Here is a 24010-nt window from a genome sequence, read left to right as displayed (position 1 = left end):
TCCAGGAGATCTTCCCAACCCAAAGATCCCAGACAGATTCTTTACCACTGAGCCACCAGGGAAGATGAAGATGAAAGACAATAATGGCAACTTTTTGTTGTTTTCTTTTTTCCCCAGCATCAAATTATTGTAAGAGTAAGTGGATAGTGACTGTTTTTAATTCCTAAAAAGGCAAGTTGGTTTTGAAGGAGATTTGATGTTCAGTTACTAGGCAGAAAGATACATTTAGTTCATAATCTGAAGAAAATTAATGTTTGCATTTTGAGAATTAAAAACCTTAACTACTTTAAATTGCAGTGCAAAGCGTTGTTACCACTACTCTAATAATGTAGATTTTGCAAAAGAATCTAGTGGTATGGCTTAATGCAAAGAAAAATAATAACTAACATTGCACTGTGTTTTAAAAGTAGAAAAATGCTTGTCATATTTTTGTTGTTATTGTTATATCCTCACAACAAACTTGTGTATATAAAGCTGATATTAACTCTTATATTACACCTGAAGAAATCAGAGCATTGTATTAAGCAGAATTTAAATAACTTGCTCAAGGGCACGCCTTATTATGTAATGTCTTGAACTCAGGTACTTTTATTTTACAAACTGTATTTTTCTATTGCATTCACTTTTAGACATCCCTTGAATCACTAGATCCTAATAAACCTGTAGGATGATGGTTATTATTCTACATCTTTATTTCATACAGAGAAACTTCTGTTTCCACCAACCTTAGTAACTGGGGCAGAATCCTCAGGGAATATAGTTGCCAGAATACTTCAAAGGAGAGTTCTATGAACTTGCAGTATTCAATCTCAGAGAGTAAAGAGTATTTGATAGAGAAATACTAGAATCTGTTGTATTTAAGTTCCGTTAATTCCAATTAACGGAACTTAAATGTTATCCTGGCTCTATAAACACAACATTCTTATTAAACATGTCCTAAGACCTCTTAATTGAAACACACTCAAAGGCCAAAGATTTTCTGAACAGATTAAAGCTCCGGGAAGATTGAAAATAATATATAACTTTATGTTTCTTTGTAAGTGTACCTTTAGGTTTCCATGAAGGGAATTGCTAAAAAATCAGCTAGGGTGAGGGGAGGAAAGTGGTCAGAGCAGAAAGGATTTCACGAGCCGTGTTAGGAAGCAGGGACCCCAGACGTCCTGAGCATGGGCTGCGGCCACAGGAGGCCTTAAGGCAGAAGCCTCGCAGATTCTCATTTGTGTCTGGAGAGATACCACCACAGCTTTGCGGAGAAGGCATTCAGGGAACTGAGATGGATAGCAGGACAGTAGTTAACAAGGCATCGCAATCATCAGCAGAGAGTTTGAGGTATCCACATAAGGTCATGGATTTGGGTCTAGAAAGGAGGACGCAGGAGATACAGATGTAGAGAACAGAACTGTGGACTCAGGGCAGGGAAGCAGAGGGTGGAACAAATAGAGAGCATTGAAACATGCACACTGCCATATGTGAAATAAGCCAGTGGGAATCTGCTGTACCATGCAGGGAGCTCAAATCTGGGGCTCTTGTGTCAACCAAGAGGGGCAGGATGGGGTGGGAGGTGGGAGCGAGATTCAAGAGGGAGGGGACATATGTATGCCTATGGCTGATCATGCTGATGTGTGGCAGAAACCAGCACAATATTTTAAAGCAATTAGCCTCCAATTAAAAATATTTTTTTTAAAGGAGGACACAGATCCAATAAATTTTGAGAGGATAAGACTTGGCCAATACAAATTCACTTTTGAGCTAGAAAATCTGCCTGTTATATAATTGTATCCCTAGTTGCTCCTGAATGCCTTTCTTTCCAGCAGTTTGCCATTTCCCAGAGATTTTGACTGTGCATGCACATTGGCGTTTACCTTCTATTTGACCTTGTTCTAATAGAATGATGCCTCCAGAGGTTACTGTGTCTTGAACAGTTCTTTCTGCCTTGCAAAAAGGACTGAAGGCTGAGCTTCGGGAATTTTATGATAACTTTTCTACTTCCTTCGTGGTCACCAGGCCATCCGCTATCAGAGCTCACAATTCCCAGTTTGCCAGCCTCTGAAGATTTCAAAGGAAAGGTTGGGTCCCATCTGGCTTTGTCATTTTGTGTGAAGAAAGGGTATAAAGGATAATTCGGTTATAAATCCATCAAATCAAATCTTGCTCTACTTATTTTTAAGTCTTCATTTGGAAACTTGTGTAATCCTTTATACTCCATCTTTTCCAGTTGCAAATTCCCTATCTTATTCACACAAGCAAAGCAGATACCCTTGAATAAATTTATAGGGTTTTATTTGCAGCCATGAAATTAAAAGACGCTTACTCCTTGGAAGGAAAGTGATGACCAACCTAGATAGCATATTAAAAAGCAGAGACATTACTTTGTCAACAAAGGTCCGTCTAGTCAAGGCTAGGTTTTTCCATTGGTCATGTATGGATGTGAGAGTTGGACTATAAAGAAAGCTGAGCACCGAAGAATTGATGCTTTTGAAATGTGATGTTGGAGAAAACTCTTGAGAGCCCCTTGGACTACAAGGAGATTCAATCAGTCCATCCTAAAGGAGATCAGCCCAGGGTGTTCATTGGAAGGACTGATGTTGAAGCTGAAATTCCAGTACTTCGGCCACCTGATGCGAAGAGCTAACTCATTTGAAAAGACCCTGATGCCGGGAAAGATTGAGGGCAGGAAGAGAAGGGGACGACAGAGGATAAGATGTTGGATGGCATCACCGACTCAATGGACTTGGGTTTGGGTGGACTCTGGGAGTTGGTGATAGACAGGCAGGCCTGGCGTGCTTCAGTTCATGGGGTCACAAAGAGTCGGACACAACTGAGTCACTGAACTGAACTGATGCACTTATAATTATTTTTAATAAGTTACCAAGATGAATGCCCAAGATAGCTTTTCTATGCTTGGTCATTTTGAGGTAGAAGGCTAGACCTTGCCAAATTTTCCAGGAACGTAGCATTATTACAAAACCTGGAAAAGTTTACACTAATTTCTGACTAAAATATCACTGTTTTTCTTGGCCTTGGGTAACGTGATAGCAGATGTGACCTGAATTAGTTTGAGAAAATATTTCCTTAAACCAGAGCATGATTTTGGGCAAGAAACATGCTGTGAATTTCCCTTTGCTTTTGATTCCTGAATAATGTCGCAATTACTTCTGTGAATAAATTTCTTAATGTGGCATACGTCAAAATCAATTGTGAGCACATCTTAGCTAGCCAACTAATTTCAAGAAACATAATCTCTAGTAGTAAGCTATGGAATGCATTTGAACAAATCATGTAGACGTACTGAACTTATGAGACTTAAAACTGTGAAAATAAGAGAAAATTAAATTTTAGAAGCCAAGCACCTTTGATCTGTGGGCTCATTCATACATTTTTAAATGAAGCCAATTTGAGGTGTTAACATAAAAACCAACAGATGTCTGAGATACATTTCAAATTATTATAGACAAATATAGTCTTGTGAAAAAGAACAGATATTTTAAAGCAAGCCCTTATTTCCTTTTCGGATCATAAACTTAGGATTCCCTCATGGCTCAGTGCTAAAGAATCTGCCTGCAATTCAGAGGATGAGGGTTCGATCCCTGGGTTTGGAAGATCCCCTGGAAGAAGAAATGGCAACACACTTGAGTATTCTTGATTGGGAAATCCCACGGGCAGAGAAACCTAGTGGGCTATCGTCCTTGGGGTCACAGAGAATCGGACACGACTTAGCAACTACACAGCAATAACAGTCATAAACTATCCTGGATTTTTAAAAAATTATTTTAAATTGGAAGATAATTGCTTTATGATGTGTTGGTTTCTGCTATAGAGCTTGTAGTTGTTGTTAAATAGGAAGGTTGGGGGGTTATTTTGAAGGAGTGATGAGCAAATCTTCACAGCTAGTTGACAAGAGGCCTTGACAAGCTGCATCTATTTTGCTTATGTTAATTCTTTCAGTAGAATGAACAGAACACCCAGACAGCTGCCATTTGTCAGACTCAGGAGGCACAGTGGAAACACGGGAGGGCTGCCCTGAGATGGAGTTTCCGTGTGCTGGGAATAGAAACAGGGAGTTCGCAGCAGTGGGAGTAGGCTTGCATTTCAGAGGAGTGTAATTGGTCAATATCTAAGCCAGTGGAAGAATTAAGCCATGTTGACACCGCAAAGCAAAACAACAGTCTGTATATGTGTCTGGCCTGAATGGGAAGAACAACTGCTATTGTTGGTTCTCAAGGTTTTAGAACATAAATTAATTTTATCCCTCTGTTCTCTGCATTTTGAATCAATAAGGAAATGGATGTTGGATGAACATGTACCAGGATCTGCCTGGTCACTGATGAAGCTCGTTTGGGGAATGCAGAGCACACTTGTAGCCACAATGATGTGCCCTCAGTTTTCCCATTGGATAAAATTACATACACCATCACAGAAAGAGCAGGTGTACAATTGCATGGATGAGCAATTGAGGGGTGCAGGGGGTCAAATGGGAGGTCGAATTCTCTGGACAAAGGTAGGAAGGTAGGGAGATAAAAGCATTTCCCAAAAGTAGTATTATGTCAAAAAATTAAGAATTAGAATGATTTATCACTAAGATCTAATTTGTCCTTCCACGACAATCTTTCCCATTTCGCCTGATGAAAGAAATAGACATAAAAAGAAGAGGTTTTTACAGGAGCTGGTTTTATTAAATATTGAGCTAAAGTGGAGGAAACTGTAAAATAAAAATGGAGGGGTGTTCCTACAGAAAGATATGGAAACTTCAAAAAACTGTGTGTAATCCAGCCACTTGAATTAATCCTGAGAAAGTTTAGATAACTACAGATTTAATTTGTAGGTCTTCCCTGGTGGTTCAGATGGTAAAGAATCTGCCTGCAATGCAGGAGACCTGAGTTTGATCCCTGGGTCAGGAAGATCCCCTGTAGAAAGGAATGGCTCCCCATTCCGGTATCCTTGCCGGGGAACTCCATACACAGAGGAGCCTGGCGGGCTACAGTCCACCAGGCTGCAGAGGATGGGACATGATTTAGCGACTAACACTTTCACTTTTCACTTTCAATCTTGAATAAATACTTTGTCTCTACTGTCTCATTAGGGCATAGATAGGCTATTTTTAGAGGTGATAGAACCTGGATTGTAACAGAGAGTGGAGGAGGAAATGGAGAGAGAAAGAAAGGAAAAGATAGAAGTATCTTGACATGAAAAGGCTCAAAGTAAATTTTATGGACTAGAGCAAATGTTCATTTTGCATTAAACTAATTGCTTTTTTAAAAGGTCCTTGCCAACATACATGTCCAAGGACAATCTGACCTCTTTCGGCCAAGAGTCATTTTTTGCTTTGGGGAGGGCTCAGGGTTTTGTTAAAAAAAATTATGTATATATATTTTTTATTAAGCCATTTCTGCTCTTTTCAGGCCACAAAACCCAGTTCAGTAAGCGTAATGTCTCCTGCCCAAGTGCTGGCAGGCAGTGAAAATGCCTGGTCATGGGAATCACGGAAGTACCTTTAGGTTCACAGCACAGCTCGCTGCCCATTCATTACAAGTGAGACAAATGCCTGATTGGGCCAGGCCCATCCAAGTTCACTGCCCTTGAGCACCCTCAGGAAATGATTTTTTTTTTTTTTTGATAGTCTTTGTCCAGTTCTTAACAAGCTGCTTGCCTTGTTAAGTCCTGGAAGCACGCATCACCTCCCTTTGTACAAAATGTGTAGCTTTTGTGGACTAACCAAGACAGTCACCCCATCCTGCTACATCTTCATGGGCAGTTCATTCCACTGAAGCAACAGAAAACGGAACTAAACTGTGATCTGTTAATCATTTAAACACGTCCTATATTATTTCTCCCTCTCCCTTTTTTGAAAAATAAAGGCGGCTCATTGTGTTCAGCATCAGTAGGGGATTCAGAGTAGTATAGTACACACCAAAATGTGACGTGTTGTTCATAAAACTGTATTTTATGATGGTGGTCGTATCTGGGCATTCACTAGAAATCTAATAAACTTCTTATCTCATTTAATAAGCATAGTCCAGTCCCAGTCGTAATTATCAAGATATAAAGCCAGCTGAGATAACTAGGAAGCTTTACATGATAATAAATGTTGTTATTCAAATCTATTCACATGCCTTGAATTGAAATGAGAGCTACCATCCCAACAGTCAGAAGCATATTATGCGGCCTGAAACTGCCTCTAATCTGAGCAGCAGCAAATTTCCCTCCATTGCAGTGGCAAGATTATTCTTAGTAAAGAGAACTTGAACAGATGAAGATAATCATATGGTTCTCCTAAATTAAATCTGTTAAGAGTGCATAAAAGTGAATCACTGTACGCCTTTACTTGTCTCCATTGTTTCAAATCTATGAAATAGGACAAAAAAAAATCACGGCTGTTTAAATCCTGCTGTCTCTGTGATGTGCCTGCAGCAGAGCTGTCAACACTTGGTAATATAATTGAGGGCATCTTGTGATTTAGAAATAGTTTGGTAACTGGAAATTGTGAAGGAATAACCATGTTGTTTAACATTTAACGCATTTAGCACAATGGCACCCTACATGGAAGACTCTCAATAAATAATGACAGTGATCGACTGTGTCAAAACTCAGCGGAGCTCTAGTGCAGTGGACCAAAAGTTGTTTCACTTACAACGATGCAGATTGTTTTTAGAAATGTGATGTTTCTGTCTTGTAATAATTTCCTTGGAGGGGAAAAGTATGTTACTGAGTATTAGATGATGAAATGCTTGCTTTTTATGATATGAAACACATTTTAGTAATGGAAGGAAATTCATTTTATACCAAATCAGGCCCAATTGTGTCTCATAAGCGATACAGATACCCCAGTTTTGGGGGAAAATCTTTAAGACCAGCTGAGAAATTCTGTTTAAACAGCTGTTGAGTTAACTCGGCAGCATTGGGTAATCAATACAAGCATAGACACTTGCTCTGGTTAATTGCTGAGCCCAGCAGCAGCTGCGTCATTATGTATCCGCCATCTCTTCTCTTTGGATGTCGCATTATGTTTGGGGCAGTAATAAGGAGGTTACTCTCTGAATCCTCTGCTTTCTACTATTAGACTGTCTAAAAATACACACAGCTCCAGCTTTCCCCTCACTAATAGCTGAATGCCCTGCTATAAAGGATTTTCACATTAATTACCTCATTCTTCATCTTCTTTGATTGTGAGCTCTTATTACTCACAGTTTACAGATAGGAAACTAAGGCATAAAGATGTTTAAACTGTGTCTAAATTGATCACCCTAACTCTAGTGAAATTCCGTCTCGAACATAGACTTTCTGAATCTCTGCCCTTTTGGGGTGTTCTTTCCATGATCCCATTTTTCTCCTATTAGAATTATTAAGCAGTACCTGCTAACATTTATTGGCTATTAACTTTGTCTTAGTAACTAATTCAGTTGGTAAAGAATCTGCCTGCAGTGCAGGAGACCCGGGTTCGAGCCCTATGTCAGGAAGGTCACCTGGAGAAGGAAATGGCAAAGCACTCCAGTATCCTTGCTTGGAAAATCCCATGGACAGGAGCCTGGCAGGCTGTAGACCATGGGTTTGCAAAGAGTCAGGCATGACTGAGTGACTAACACTTCACACTTTCATAAGTACTTGACTTCACATAGCCATCAACCCTGATAGAGGTCAGTTCAGTTCAGTCACTCATTCACGTCCGACTAGAGTACGCCAGGCCTCCCTGTCCATCACCCACTCCCAGAGCTTGCTCAAACTCATGTCTATGGAGCCAGTGATGCCATCCAACCGTCTCATCCTCTGTCATCCCCTTCTCCTCCTGCCTTCAATCTTTCCCAGCATCAAGGTCTTCTCCAATGAGTCAGTTCCTCTCATCAGGAGGCCAAAGTATTGGAGCTACAGCTTCAGCATCAGTCCTTCCAATGAATATTCAGGGTTGATTTCCTTTAGGATGGACTGGTTGGATCTCCTTGCAGTTCAAGGGACTCTCAAGAGTCTTCTCCAACACCGCAGTTCAAAAGCATCAATTCTTCAGTGCTAAGCTTTCTTTATAGTCCAACTCTCACATCCATACATGACTACTGGAAAAACCATAGCTTTGACTAGATGGACCTTTGTTGGCAAAGTAATGTCTCTGCTTTTTAATATGCTGTCTAGGTTGGTCATAACTTTTCTTCCAAGGAGCAAGCATCTTTTAATTTCATGGCTGCAGTCACCATGTGCAGTGATTTTGGAGCCCAAGAAAATGAAGTCTGTCACTGTTTCTATTGTTTCCCCATCTATTTGCTATGAAGTGATGGAACCAGATGCCATGATCTTTGTTTTTTGAATGTTGAGTTTTAAGCCAGCTTTTTCACTCTCTCACTTTCATCATGATATAGGCACAGCTGTTATGTTTTTTAACATAACATGTAAAAAACTGATGTTCTGATTACTTAACTTCCTTGTTGTGACATGGGCTTCCTTGGTGGCTCAGACAGTATAGAATCTGCAGTGCTGGAGCCCTGGGTTTGATCCCTGGGTTGGGAAGATCTATTGGAGAAGGGAATGGCAACCCACTCCAGTATTCTTGTCTGAAAAATTCTATGGCCAGAGGAGCCTGGCGGTCTACTATCCATGGGGTCGTAGAGAGTTGGACACTGCTGAGTGGTTAGCACACACAGTTTTTGTTACATATCTGGTAATGGTTGTTGGATTTGAAATCCAGTCAATCTCACTCAAAAGTATAAAGACACTTTGTCATGTTGGCATCCCCATCCCTTTGAAATCAGTACTTTGCATTTCATTACGCTTAAATGTATATTTTGCAAGTGAAAGTCGCTTAGTGGTGTCTGACTCTTTCCGACCCAATGGACTATGCAGTCCATGGAGTTCTCCAGGCCAGAATACTGGAGTGGGTAGCCTTTCCCTTCTCCAGGGGATCTTCCCAACCCAGGGATCAAACCTAGGTCTCCCATATTACAGGCAAATTCTTTACCAGCTGAGTTACCAGGGAAGTCCTCAAAGTAAACATTTTAGTGGAATCTTAATATCAAGTATTGTAGATTAATATCTTTAGGAGGCACCAAAGTAAATGATTATGCATGGATTGATTATTGATATTATCTCATTGAAAGTATACACATATCCCACAACCAGTCTAGTGGTTGGTGGTGACTGGTTCTGTTTTCCCTGCTCAAAACCTTTTGTATTGTGTAATTTTCCTTTTCATTTCTGATTCTTAATTATTTCTCAGGTCTCAGTGTAAACAAGTCTGTACTTTTGAGTACTTCTAACAGTCTAGATCAGTGGTTCCTCCTGGGTACCCAAAAAAATATATGTATTATTTCTTCAATCACTTTCATCCATTTAAATATAAAAGACTTGTTCAGTGTTTTATCTCCAGTCTAGCAAAATACCTGTCACATCGTTGCTATTGTTGAGCCGCTCAGTCACAGCCGACTCTTTGTGACCCCATAGACTCACATACTGGGTACACAATTTGTTGAATGAGTTAATAATGACTTCAGTGACTTAAAATTTGCATCACATGAATGTATTTTAAGAACGATGACCGGAGATGGTAGTGGTTTCAAATTCTAGAAGAGCTGCAGAGTGCCTTTCTGAGATCAGGGAAATTATATTAAATCACTGGAAACCATTGGTAAGCTTAAATGTGGGTGCAGATACCTTATGCTTGTGCTTGTGACCCAATGAACACTGAGGGATTATCAGAGAGCATGCAGATTTAGTGGTACCCTGTGATTTTTATCTCTATAGACTATATCCTATGTGATAAAAGACCTACAGTCTTTAGATATTTAAAATATCTAAAGGCTTTAAATAGAAACTACATCACCTAGGTATTTTGAATCAAAATGAAAGGAAGTAAATGAGCCTGTAGTGTCAGAAACCAGGGCAGAATACTGAAGGTAGAATGGAGGAAGGCCGCGTTAAACAGTATGGGACAGTCTCTACTGAAAGTGTAGAAACCACAGGGAGAATGCCATTCAGTGAAGGGCCAAGCTAAAATTTGATGAAGTCTTACCCAACAGCTCTTTCCTTCAAGCAGCAGTGTCTTCCAGTGAAAAGGACCCTGTGACTGCCTGACCGAAAGAATATGGTTGAAATGATGTCATGCCTATTCTTAGGATGGTCCCTCTGGCAAACACCCATGCACAAGCAGCCCCTGGAAAGACCCTGAGGCTTTGAGAAGAACAAAAGACACTAGCCCAGACGGGACTGATAGCCAGCACCGCTCACCCGCCGCACAGATGAGCTGTCTTGGAAGTGAACCCGATGGCCCCAGTTGAGCCATCTAAGCGGACCCCACAGGGAGCAGAATGGAACTGACTCACCAATCCTTACCCAGCCTTGTGAGCAAGCTTTTATTACAACGTAGGGTATATTTTCTGACAAAAGCAAAGACTTCAGATATTTCATGTTGTAAATTAAGGGAAGAGCCATGTTTTTGCGATTAAGAAATTGTGTAAGAAAAAAATGGATACTCTTTCATGAAAATGCACTTGTTCTTAAGACAGGCTAAATATGAGAGCTCAGTACTTGAGTAGGGGGCCAGGACTCTTGGGAAGTTGTTCTGTGGTCACCCCAACACATGAACAGATAAACAACTTGGGTCACGGGGTGCTATAGAGCATAGATAGTGCTATCTGACTTTCACTGGGAATCAAGGTAGGTTTGTGTGAGTCAACGTGCTACTGACTTTCAACAACAACCCATTTCTTTACTAAATACAAGAGGATGGCGTTGCTGCTACTTGTATTGTGGTCATTATTTTCTTTCTGGTTGGTTGGAATTCACTAAATCATTTTTCCCTTTCCTGCTTCCTTCTACCCCATATAAAATAGTTTCAAATGAAGAATTATTTATTATTACTATAGTGTCAAAATCAAGACTACAAATATTAATAAAGACTCGACCAAAAGTCTTTTTCATATCCTCTTTTTTTTTTTAAGTTATAATTCATAACTCTTGTGCCTTTAAAAAAAGTTGTAAAAAGAACTGGGCTAATATAAGAACAGTGGGTCCCTTTATGTAGTATTTTTCTATACAAAAACTTTTTTGAGACTTAGAGTTGGGTATTCAGAAGTGAAAGTCTGTAAAATATTCATGCTTTAAGAAATCATAGGAAATAAATTCAAGGTAGGAAAGAGCATATACATTAAGTAAAGCACAAATATGTTTGTTTATAAAAAGTATTTGCAATTTAATTTGCCAGAATAAATATATGCTTATTTTCTGATTGCATTCAGCATTTATTTCTTTATACCTTCTTGGCCCTAAATCTATATTCTCTACTTAGAAGTTTAAAGGAATGACTTCAAGGAAGTGGTCAAATACTCACATATGTCAAGTGGAAAGTATATTTGTGTTAAAAAAAATAGCCCAAGAACTTGGTGGCTGAAGTCACATACTGAATTATTATTTCTTTTTCTATTTTACTGTTTTAAACTTTTTTATTTTATATTACAGTTTAGTTGATTTGGGCTCCCCAGGTGGTTCAGTGGGTAAAAAATCTGCCTGAAATGCAGGTGTCTCAGGAGACACGGGTTCAATCTCTGGGTCAGGAAGATCCCCTGGAGAAGGGAATGGCTCCCCTCTCCAGTATTCTTGCCTGGAGAATCCCATGCACTGAGAAGCCTGGAAGAATATAGTCCATGGGCTCTCAAGGAGTCAGACACGACTGAGGTGACTGAACACAGCACACACAGTGTAGTTGATGAATAATGTCGTGTTAGATTGAGGTGTGAAGCAGAGTGACTCAGTTGTACATATACATTTGTTTATCTTTTCCTAATTATTTTCCCATTTAGGTTGTTGCATACTATTTACCCAAGTTCCCTGTGCTACACAGTAGGTCTTTGTTGGTTATCCTTTTTAAATATAGCAGTGTAGAGGCATTCATCCCAAATTCCCTAACTATCCATTTACCCACCCCTTTCCACCTGGTAGCTATAGGTTGTTCTGTAAGTCTGTGAGTCTGTCTCTGCTTTGTAAATAAGTTCACTTGTAACATTTTTTTTTCTAGATTCCACATATAAGGGATATCATGTGATATATCTCTTTCTCTGTCTGACTTACTTCGCTCAGTATGACAGTCTCTAGGCCTATCTGTGTGGTTGCAAATGGCATTATTTCATTCTTTTTAACAGCTGAATAGTGTTCCATTGTATGTATGTACCACATCGTTTTTATCCATTCCTCTGTCAATGGACATTTAGGTTGCTTCCATGTCTTGGCTATCGTAAACAGTGCTGCAATAAACACTGGGATACATGTATCCCTATGGACCATGTTTTTCTTTGGACATGTGCTCAGGAGTGGGATTGCAGAGTTATATGTTAGCTCTATTTTTAGTTTTTTTTAAGGAACCTTCATATTGTGCTCCAAAGGGGCCGAACCAATTTACCTTCCTACTTACAGTGTAAGAGGGTTCCTTTCTCTTCACTCCCTCCCCAGCATTTCCTATTTGTAGTTTTTTTTTCCACTTATTTTTATTAGTTGGAGGCTAATTACTTTACAATATTGTAGTGGTTTATTTTGATAATAGCCATTCGGGCTGTTGTGAGGTGATCATTCATTGCAGTTTTGATTTGCATTTCTCTAATAATCAGTGAGGTTGAACATCTTTTCATGTGCCTCTTGTGCGTCTGTAGGTCTTCTTTGGAGAAATGTCTGTTTGGGTCTTCTGCTTGTTTTTTGATTGGGTTGTTGTTCTGATGATATAAGCTGTACAGGCTGTAAATTTTGGAGACTAATCCCTTGTGCAGAGAAGGCAATGGCATCCCACTCCAGTACCTGGAAAATCCCATGGACGGAGGAGCCTGGTAGGCTGCCGTCCATGGGGTCGCGAAGAGTTGGACACACCTGAGCAACTTCACTTTCACTTTTCACTTTCCTGCATTGGAGAAGGAAATGGCAACCCACTCCAGTGTTCTTGCCTGGAGAATCCCAGGGACGGGGGAGCCTGGGGGGCTGCCGTCTATGGGGTCACACAGAGTTGGACACGACTGAAGTGACTTAGCAGCAGCAGAAATCCCTTGCTGGTCACATCATTTGTAAATATTTTCTTTCATTTTGTGGGATGTCTTTTCATTTTGTTTATGCTTTCCTTTGCTGTGCAAAAGGTTTTGAGTTAAAACAAACAAACAAAAGGCGTGTTTGTGTTTAATTAGGTCCCATTTGCTTATTTTTGTTTTTATTTCCATTTCTCTGGGATATGGATTGACAGAGATGCTGCTGTAATTATGTCAGACAGTGTTGTGCCTATGTTTTCCCTGTAAGAGTTTTATACTGTCTGGTCTCACATTTAGGGCTTTAGTCTATTTTGAGTTTATTTTTGTATATGGTGTAAGAATGTTCTAATTTTATTTTTTTAGATGGAGCTGTTTAGTTTTCCCAGCATTTATCATTTCTTTAACTTTCTTGTTATGAAAGGTCTTTCTCCTCAACTATAAAACAATTTTGGCAGGGACAGTCAAGAAGGCGACCTCTAGTCATCTCTCAGCTCTTGGTGTCCATGCTTTTGTGAAATCCCTTCCTCTAGAGTGTGGGTGGTTCTGCTGATTTCCTTCTAAGCAAGAGAATATGGCGAAAGGGATGCGATCCCTGCCAGTCTCCCAGTCATGCTATTAATATGTCAGACTTCCCTTAATTACATTGCAGACATTCTCCTGCTAACTTATGAAATAAACAGCCCCATTTAGGAAGCCCGCATGGCAAGGGAACTGCAGGAGCGCTCCAGCCAACAAGCATCAGATGAACTGACAAGAGATCGGGGGACCCATCCTTTTTCTCCAAGTAGAATAGGCCTGCATTATTTGTTTTATACTTTGGATTCTACACACAACTCATTAGGGGGAAAAAAAAGTCTGCTTTAAAAGAGAAAACACAACACAACTTTGAAAAACATAGATCTTTCAGTTTTATGGGATGACAGATGAGAAAAGTAAAGCCCGATTCAGTTAACATGTATCTGAATCCTCAATGTGTTTACATATAGCATTTCGCTATTCATATCAAAGCATGTAGATATAAGTAGGATGTGGTCCTTCACTTTAAGAATTCTGTAGCCTGATGGTGAATGTTGGTAACCAGTTCAGAGCCACAGATCTGGTCTCTGTTGATTGTCAGTGGCTTGGATTATCCTATGACAAAAGTTACAGATTATTGCCTCTAAATCTACATGGGGAAATTACTTTTTGTTAATTTAAAATAATTTCATTACATGGATTAATGCTCTTTAAACCATACTGGCTATGGTCCCTAATTATCCCACCCTCTTCATCAAGTATGGATGCTGAATGGTAAATACAGAAATGGCTAGCTTTTGTTGAGAATGTAGTGTATGTCTGGCAGTGGCCTCACCATTTGATATTTAATCCTTGGAACACCCCTATGAGGTAAGTTATGTTATTTCTCCATTTGTCCTGGGCCAGCTGATCCCCAAATGGTCAGGAAACCTAAGGTTGAAGAACTGCTGAGAGGCAGGGCGTCAGTAAGTATTTGTTGAATAAGGAGAGGTAAAAATTCAGTTCCTTGTTCTAAATTATGGAACAATTTATACTCAATAAAATGAACTGAATTTAAGGGTTCGGTTCTATGAGCTTTGACAGTGATACATACTCATGTAACTACTACTCCAATCAAAATACAGAACATTTCCAAAATAATTCCTCATGCCTCCTTCTAGTCAACACTGAGTATTATCCATCTTTTAAAAAAAAAAATGTATCCATTGTGCTGGCTAAGATGTGAAACTAGTGAAGCTGTATTTTATTTTAGCTTGCATTTTCCTGATTATTAATGATGTTGGCTATCTTCTCATATGATTATTTACCATTTGTATGTCTTCTTTTATAAGTCTTTTTCTTATTTTGAATTGATGTGCTTGTCTACATGGTGCTATTTTTTAAAGTTCTCTGTATAGCTTAGATATTAATTATTTCATAGATATATGCATTGCAAATATTTCCTCCAGTCTGTGGCTTGCATATTCATGTTTAAAAGTGTCTTTTGGTGAGCAGGAGTTGTCTTTATAATTTTCATTGAAGTTCAATTAATAATTTTTTTCATTAATGGTTAAAGCTTTCGGTGTCCTTGTAAAAAGTTCCATCTGTTTCAAGGTTGTAAAGATGTTTTCATTTGTTTTCTTCTAGAAACTGTATGGAGTGAGGAAGGGATTTAGATATTGTTATTCAATTGGTCAAGCATCATTTGATACAAAGCTTCTACTTCCCTCACAGAATTTCCTTGGCAATTTGTCAGTTCATTTTTTCCTATTACATGTTACTGAGAAATAGTTTGCGTAAAATTGACTGTCTCCGTTTGAAGGGTATAATTTGAAGAGTTCTGACAAGTATATAATCCCACAAAACCAGCATCACAATGAAGATGAACATTTCCATAACCCCTGCCTTGGTTTGCCAGAGGTGCCATAATAAAGTAGCACCGACTATGCGGTTTATACAACAGAATTTCATTTACTCACAATTCTGGTGGCTAGAAGTCTGCAATTAAGCTGTCAGCCAGGCTGGTGTCTACTCAGACCTCTTGCCTTGGCTTATAGATGGTTGTCTTCTTCTGTGTGTTCATGGGATGTTTTCTCTGTTCTATGTCCCAGTCCCATTTGTTAGAGACAGCTTTTAAGGACACCAGTCACAGTGAATTAGAGTCCACCATAGTGGCCTTGTTTTACCTTCATTCCCTCTTTAAAGACCTTCTCTTCAAATGCAGTCACATTCTACAGAGGGTTAAGGTTTCAGCGTATTCAGTTTGAGAGGACACAGCTCAGCCCATCATACCCCCCAAAGATTATTCATGCTCTCACGGAGCCCATTCCGCCATCCGCCCCCACCTCAAAGCTACCACTGATCTGTTTCCGCCACTATAGATCTGCATTTTATATAAGTGGAATCTAGTCTATATCGGGTTTTTTAAATCATTTTATTTATTTGGGTTGCACTGGGTCTTCAGGTTTGCCCCAGTTTTTCTCTAGTTGCAGCAAGCAGGGGCCACACTTTGTTGCGGGGTGAAGGCTTCTCGTTGTTTTGGCTCCTCTTGCTGCCGAGCGCCCGCTCTAGAGCACGTGGGCTTCGGTAGTTGCGGTTCCTGGGCTCAGTACTTGCAAGACCCTGGCTCAGTGTCTCTGCAGCATGTGGGAATCTTCCCAGATCAGGGATCGAATCCACGTTTCCTTCATTGACAGCTGGATTCTTTATGACTGATCCATCAGGCAAGCCCCATGCATATTTTGTATTTCATATCTGGCTTCTTTCTTTCACATAATTTTGAGACTCATCCATGGTGTTGCATTTGTAAATAACATAATACTGTTGCTTACTGAGTAGTATTTCATTGGCTGCATGTACCACATTTTGTTTATCCATTCATATTTTGATAGATATCTGGGTGGTCTCCAGTTCGAGGCTACTAAGAATAAAGCTGTTTTGAGCATTGGGATTTAATTCTCTTTGGGGACTCAGGTTTTCATTTACCTGTTAATTATCTAGGAGTGGAATGGCCAAGGCTTGTTGTTAGTTGTATGTTTAATTCTTTTTTTAATTCCTAATAAATTTCTAAACTAGCTGTGTCATTTTATGTTTGAGCAGCAGTGTATGTATATTCCATTTGTTTTACATCTGACCAGCATTTTGTATTAATATCCTTTTAAATTTTATTCATTGAATATGTGTGCCCAGCTAATTTATAACATTAGCCTTTCTGTATACTTAACAAAAGCTATAAGAAAAAGAATTCTTCTCTCTTTTTCATAGCTGTATTCTTAGATTTTAAGAGCTGTTTCACGAAGAGTTGCTTGGTGGATACATATTGATTCAAAAGATCTTTTGCCATATCATTTTCCCTGCTTACTATTTAATGGTTGCAGTATTAGGCCTCTACTATAATCATAGCACCATGCTTAGCTTTTTTAGAAGCAAAAGATCTTTATATCAAAGAGGGGAAAACACAGAACAAATCTACTGTATGACAGGTGGAAATACAGTGAGCTCAGTGGCTCAGTCGTGTCTGACTCTTTGCGACCCCGTGGGCCGCAGCACGCCAGCATTTGTATGATGTAGTCTGCATATACGTTAAATAAGCGGGGTGACAATATACAGCCTTGACATACTCCTTTCCCAGTTTTGAACCAGTATGACTTTCAAAATAATTTTAGTCCCTAAAGTTTAATTATATGACCTAGATATTTATGGAAACATTCAAGAGGATATTTTAAATGCAACGCATTTAATGATAACTTGTGATAATTGGTAAAATTGTAGTAAAAATACTTAAATTACCTTTTCCGAGCCTGTAAATGCCAAGACTGTGTGGAAAAATGTGTAATTTTTTAAAGCAGCATTGTTAATTACAAGCACTTAAGAAGAACAGATTATAGAATTTACTCAGATTATCTGGGGTGGGGGGTGTAAAACACTTTAACTGTCTGAATCTTGTCAGAGTGATATTCAGGTAAGAATTTGCCACTTAAGCACTTCAGTCTCCCACTTGATTGGACAGAACAAGACATAGCCAAAATGACTTGTGGGTTTGTTGTAAAATTCTTAAGAGTAAATATTATTTGAAGACTCATATTTTAGAGATTTTTGGCAGTTTTTCATGCCATTGAGTCATTTTTTCTGTATTTCTGATTTTTTGCATCATATACATCTGCTTAAATAATATTCTGCTTCATGATTTTCAGTCAGTTGTAAGATTACTCAAGACAAATCCCCAGATGTTATAATTATCTACTTTCTTACTAATTCAAACAACTTGGATCACTGAATTCTATCAATGTGTTCTCAGATTTGACAGATCAATAGTGCTAAGGTTTTAATTGAAGTAATTTCTCACTTGAGACCCGGAATGCAACTATTTCAACAAATGAATGAGATTATCTGGTGGCCAAAATGACTACATTGTTTTCTGAATGCTTTTCATTATGAAGCTGGAACATTTTATATATCAATGATTGGCAAGCTTTTTCCATAAAGGCCCGGATAGCAAATATGAAGGCTTTTTGAGCCACTTCCTCTGTGTTTTGACAGCACAGTTCTGACCTTGCTGGGCAGAAGCAGCATAGATAGTACTCAGATGAACGACAGCTGTGTGCAATACATTTCATTTTGGACTTGGAAATTTGAGTATCATTTACTTTTTGTGTACCACAGAATGCTCTTCTTTTTATGCTTTTAACCACTGAAAAATGTAAGACCATTCTGAGGTCATGGGCTGTACAAAAACCAACCCTAGGCTGGATTTGGTCAACAAGGCCATTGTTTAATGAGTCCTGATATAGATGCTCATATAAGTTGTGTATTTTTCTTGTTTGTAACTACTATTGGACAAGAAAGAACAGTTTCTGAAAAACAGGCACACAATTCTGTATTAAGACGTGTATTTCACACTGTTCTGTCTGACATTGTTTCTCTGATATCTTTCTCCCGTTCTCTACCTTTGAGAGATGAAATAGATTTTTTTTTTTTTATTCTTTCCTTGACACATTCTAATTCATAGCTCCCTTGTGCTGCCATGTGGCTTGCAGTCCTTTTAAACCTTGTGGTCTGGACGCCTTTCTCACTCCTATGTGAAGACTATTAATTATAAATGCTTTAGCCATGCAACTATTGTATAGTATGCAATGCATACTTTGTATAGCATACAATGATTAAACAATTTATATTTTCTAAAACTAGAAATGAGAAAAGTTAAATCTGCTTTATAATGTCAGCAAGTAACTGGGACATGTGTTTCTGTTTTCAGGGTGGGAATAGCAATATCTTTCAATACTAATACTTTGGATAGCATGGATGAACTAGCACATGTATTTCATTATGTCTGATTCTCATATCCAACTGATTTCTCTTCGGTTTTATTACTTGTATTATTTTGTTAATGTTTGAGATCAAGAAGAAAATTTTGAATGAGCTTTCTGTAATTTCCTGGTACAACATAAGGATTTGTCAGATAAAATGGTACTTATGTAACAAAATTGTTACATAAATATTTTCCTTGCTTTCTGGGCCCTGAAAAAAAACAACACAAGAAAAGTGCATATTTGTCATATATACAGAAAGTTTCATTGCATTCTGTGTTTCTAAGCCGAGGATCTGACAGTTCTAGCAGGAAGATTTAGGGTCTCATGCTTCTTAAAATGAAACTTTCTCCCTGTTAGCTGCTCCAGGTCTCCGTCGGCTTCCTCTCCCTACCTCCTTCTCCTCCAGTCTTGGGTCTCCCTGTGGGCCTGCGAGCAGAGAGTCCCCTCCTCTGTCAGCGCGGATGGCAGATTTCCAGAAAAGTCTGAAACTCTCTTCTCACCCAGACTTGTGCATTCTGTCTTCCTCGGTGTCCTGGATTCACATGGTGCTATTATTAACTGTAATTCTCACGGGGCCTCAGGAGGGAGAAGGGGATGACGGAGTTTGCTCAGCCTGCCGACTGCAGCCGGGGTCCTTCATGCTTGCCTCCCCTGTTCCAATGTGCCCGCTTGCCTGCTGAGTTGCTTCACTCATGTCCAACCCTGTGCGACCCCGTCGACTGTAGCCCGCCAGGCTCCTCTGTCCATGGGATTCTCCAGGCAAGAGTACTGGAGTGGGTTGCCATGCCCTCCTCCAGGAGATCTTCTGCACCCAGGGATGGAACCCACCTCTTTTAACCTTTCCTGTGTTGGTTAGCAGACAGGTTCTTTACCCCTCACCACCTGGGAAGCCCCCATATCCCACTGCTGCCCCTCAAAGACTCCTTGTGAGTGTAACTTGCAAGTGTGTTTTCATTTAAAAGTTGGCAACTGAAACTGAAATGAACTTAAAGGTATTTAATTACATTTGTAAATAATTCAATGTAACTGCAACGGGAAAGGACTCTATGGATATGTGATACACATATCCAGTTTGGAGCAATATGCCAAATATTATCTTAGTATTATTGAAAATAGTTTTGACCTACCAGATCCCCTCAAAGGGTCCTGAGAACTCCCCAGGTCTGTGTATTATACTTTGACAATCATTGGAGTATATATTACTTTCATTATCATTTTATAACATAAACAGATTTTTAGAATGTGTTAGTGAGTGCATTTATTTTATAATTTGTGCACCAAGAATATCCTGTTTTGTTTTTTTTTCCCCCAAAGGGTCCTTCCTGTTGGGAAGATGTCTTAATCCCAAACCGAATGAGTGGTGAATGCCAGTCTGCAAACTGCCCCGGGACTAGAGCGGTAAGTACGGGTCCGATCTGTTCTTTCATTTTGGCATCTCCAGCGTTTACTGGGAAATGAAATTAGACACAAAATGCTAACTGACTATTTTCCATCCATTTTTTATATTTACAAAAAAGGTTATCAGATTCAGAAGTGTTCATAATACTCACCAAGAATTCTAACTGTATCATTGCCTTCTAGTGTCATTTTCTTAGAGACTTAGCCATTTGGGGTGATTATGTTGAAACAGGACAATTTTAATTCCTCACAAGGTGATATTCATGGAATATATAGAAGATTCCATTCAGAGTTTGGCAAAAGAAAATAACAAAGTTATACATTCATGCTTTTCCTAATGCTGTGATATTTTACCTTTACATTCCCTGTCATTCAGGATCACTCTTTCTACCTTTCTTAGTGGTTTTCTGACACAGTGGGCTGTTAGAAAATCTAGAATGGATGGCCAACTATAAATGGAATCACTATCCTCAGTTCTCTGTAAACCCATTTTCTTTGCAAACGTATGCCATATCTCTCATATAGACAAAGTATTTCTGCAATGAGACCCTAAGTACTGAAGTTATCTTAAAAATAATGTAATTATTGTGGTCATGTTTGTAATTTGGATATTGTTACAATTTTTACTTCCATGGGAAGCCCATGGGTCCATCATCATCTGATTGTATATATTTTTCAATCTGTAAATATGGTTATCGCACCTACACAAATGTCAGCGTTAGCTCACAGACTGTCACAGCCAGCCGGCAGCTAATGTCTTCTCTAAGGAACAAAGCCTCTATCAGTAGCAACTAGTAGAGTGTTTGAGCTTGATCCTCAGACGTGTCTTCTCTCTCCAATCTGCTGGAGGATTGCAAGGTTACAGAGATAGCAGTGAGCAGCAGTAAAGATCATTCTCCATCAAATGGGACTGGGGACACTGAACAGCTTTTTATTAATGCAAATCCTGGTGCAAAATAGTGACTTGTGTGTCACTGACAGATATCAAGGCATAATGCAGTCTTGCAAGTTTGCTATTGGGATGAAATTAAAGTACATATTTTTATTGGGAATAATTAAGTATAATTACATATGTGTGTGTGTGTATGTGAGTGCAATATGTGTATCTACATAACATGCAGATATAATTACATTTAATAATAATGTAAATCCCTTGGTACATATAACATTACGATCCCCATAGCATCTTTACAGCAATGTGAAGTCCTTTGAAAGTCTACTTCAATCATTGGCAGTCTGACTGCCTCCATGTACCTTCATATTAATTGTAAGTATTCAGTTTAGCAGAATAGATAGTCTTATATCTTTAAAAATTCAGCTTCGGATAAGTCAAAGGTGGATAAAGTAGCATTGGTAACCTTGCCTTTTCTTACTTGTTGAATTTTCAACTTACTAATGTATCAATACATAATGCTTAGTATAAATTAATTTATATTGAGGTTTTATTTCTGACAGCATGGTGATCTGATAACCTAAAAATATCCTTGCAGTACACATTATATAAAAATACCAAATTGAGTTACAAATACACATCTTTTAAAGAAGGACTGTGCTGATGACATAGTAAGGAAAAGATTATATGCAAAAAGTATAAAGTATATATTTCTGACTATTCTCCAGAAGGAAAATCCTGTGACCTAAAGTCACTCACCAGTGGGGGTTAGGGCCTCAGATCAGGAAAACACTGGTGAGTTTAGGGCCTCATCAGGGTTGAAAATGAAACCATAGAATTATCCATAAAGAACCTCCTATAAAACATGATCTCCTGGGATTAAGTGGAGAGAGGAACGTTCTAGGGATAATTGCCTATTTTATTTTCACTCTAGGGAGAAATGTTAAATTAAAAATTATGGTAATTGACAGCAAATTAGCTAAATGGGTTAAACAGTGAGTGAATATATGAAAGAGAAATTATAACTTAGATCTGAAATTTGGCCTAATAGAATATACTTGAAATAATAAAAGAGAAGTTAAACAACATGGAGGATAAAATTAGATTTCCAAAGAAAACAATAGAGAGAATAGTGGAAAGGTAATATTTCAAAAGGTAATGAGGGACTTCAGCAGTCCAGTGGTTAGGACTCCATTCTTCCACTGCAAGGACACAGGTTTGATCCGTGGTCAGAGGACTAACATCCGGCATGCCACTTGATGCTACCAAAATAATAATAATAATAATGAATCAGGGCTTTCCACAATTTTTAAGACCCGAGAATCCCAAGGGGTAAGAATAAAATGAAAGTCACACCTAAATCGATCACTGAAACTGAAACATCGAGGTCAGAGAAAAGATTCGAAAAGCAGCAGAGTGAAGCCTGGTTGCTACACAGGAGAAAGAATCGATAGTTATGTAATCAATAGCAACATCAGGAGGCAGATGAAATGGGAACAGTATCTTCAAAACTGACTGAAACTAAATGTTAAACTAAAACTGTATTTAAGAAACACCTTCTAAAAACAAAAGTTAAGAACAACAACCAAAAAGGCATTTTCAGGTAAATAGGAACTCAGGGAACCAATTTCCATCTAAAACTTTCAAGTAATTTCTAAGTTAAATTATTTCAGGCAGAAAGATATGATCCCAGAAGAAAAGCCTGAAATGTGAGAAGGAATGGTTGGGAAAAAAATGGAGAAAAATCTAAACAAAATATAACAATCAATATGATAACATTTAATGATTGGGAATATATGTAAAGATAATATAAAGTTGCTGGGCAATATTGCATGTGAGCATGGAGCATACAATTAAAGCAATGTGAAAAGCTTAATTCCTTCTTCTTTGCCCTTATATTAAAACCAAGTTTCTGGATTGCATTTTACAGTGCAGCTAAATATAAACCATGTCTCTTCTGTTTTGTAAAGCTTTGAATGTAGTGTTTGTTTCTTAAGAAGATGAGAAGATAGGCATCTTAAATAGTTTATTAATTTTACATTTATGGAGTATTTTAAATTTTTGACACAGTTTTATATACAGTATATGTTTTATTATCATAAAACCTTCAATTTCTAGCACTTGAATAAAATATCCATATACTTAAAATTCAAAAGAGTAGGGTCTGTAAGGTATTCTTAATTAATATTTATGCACTTAAAGATTAGATCCATCATTTTACATAGCAGTAACTTTCACCTTGGTTTATAAGACTACAAATATAAACTTGACCTTACCTACGCTTTAGGCAGAGAAATCTGAAACGAATTCAGTTCTACACTTGTCACTGCTATCTTAGAAAGAAGCATCACAGTAGTTCTGAAAGACATCTTACCTCTTTATAAAAAGAATTCTAGCCAACTCAAAGGGTGTGCACTTGAGAATAAGTGGAAAAAAATCAATTAGCATTTTTTCCATTAGTGAAATTAATTCAACTTTGGATATGATATGGATTTTTTTATGTGCCTTGGGGAATACATATTTTTTCTTACTTGCACAGATGTAGACTAAAGCTTACCTAGAGCCTTACTCTCTAGGCCTTATTCCTGAGTTCCAAATCACAACTTTTAAAAGGGAGCATCCCCGATCTGTCAAACAGTCCCCTGTGAGGATGTCTGACTTAGCAGTGCTTTTGTGGTAATGAAGGATTTCTTAGCCAACTGTGAGATTGTTGCCTTTTCCCTCACACCTGACAATTCAGCAGTGGGGTTCAGAATCAGGAATAATTGCAGGGGGGAAAATGAAAAAAAAAAAAATTCAGTTATTTCTTGTCTTAGTCTGCACAGACTGCTATACCAAAGTGAAAGTGAAAGTCGCCCAGTCGTGTCCAACTCTTTGGGACAACTCTTTGCAGTCCTTGGAATTCTCCAGGCCAGAATACTGGAATGGGTAGCCATTCC

At 38.6% G+C, this 24010-nt stretch overlaps 1 protein-coding gene across 7 annotated transcripts in view; it reads left to right on the top strand.

Moving 5' to 3' along the window:
• PRKN (parkin RBR E3 ubiquitin protein ligase) overlaps positions 1-24010 on the top strand; it is a 1214524-nt gene that overhangs the window by 557725 nt on the left and 632789 nt on the right. For all 7 annotated transcript variants that reach the window (XM_043888525.1, XM_043888524.1, XM_043888522.1 and 4 more), the window contains one exon: positions 20096-20179. In XM_043888525.1, coding sequence (XP_043744460.1) covers positions 20096-20179 — 84 coding nt within the window. The remainder of the gene's footprint in view (positions 1-20095; positions 20180-24010) is intronic.

This window comes from Cervus elaphus, chromosome 26, assembly GCF_910594005.1.
Source record: "Cervus elaphus chromosome 26, mCerEla1.1, whole genome shotgun sequence".
NCBI lineage: Eukaryota > Metazoa > Chordata > Mammalia > Artiodactyla > Cervidae > Cervus > Cervus elaphus.
Note: the sequence above shows the minus strand (reverse complement) of the source record. Positions and strands in the feature narration are given on the sequence as shown.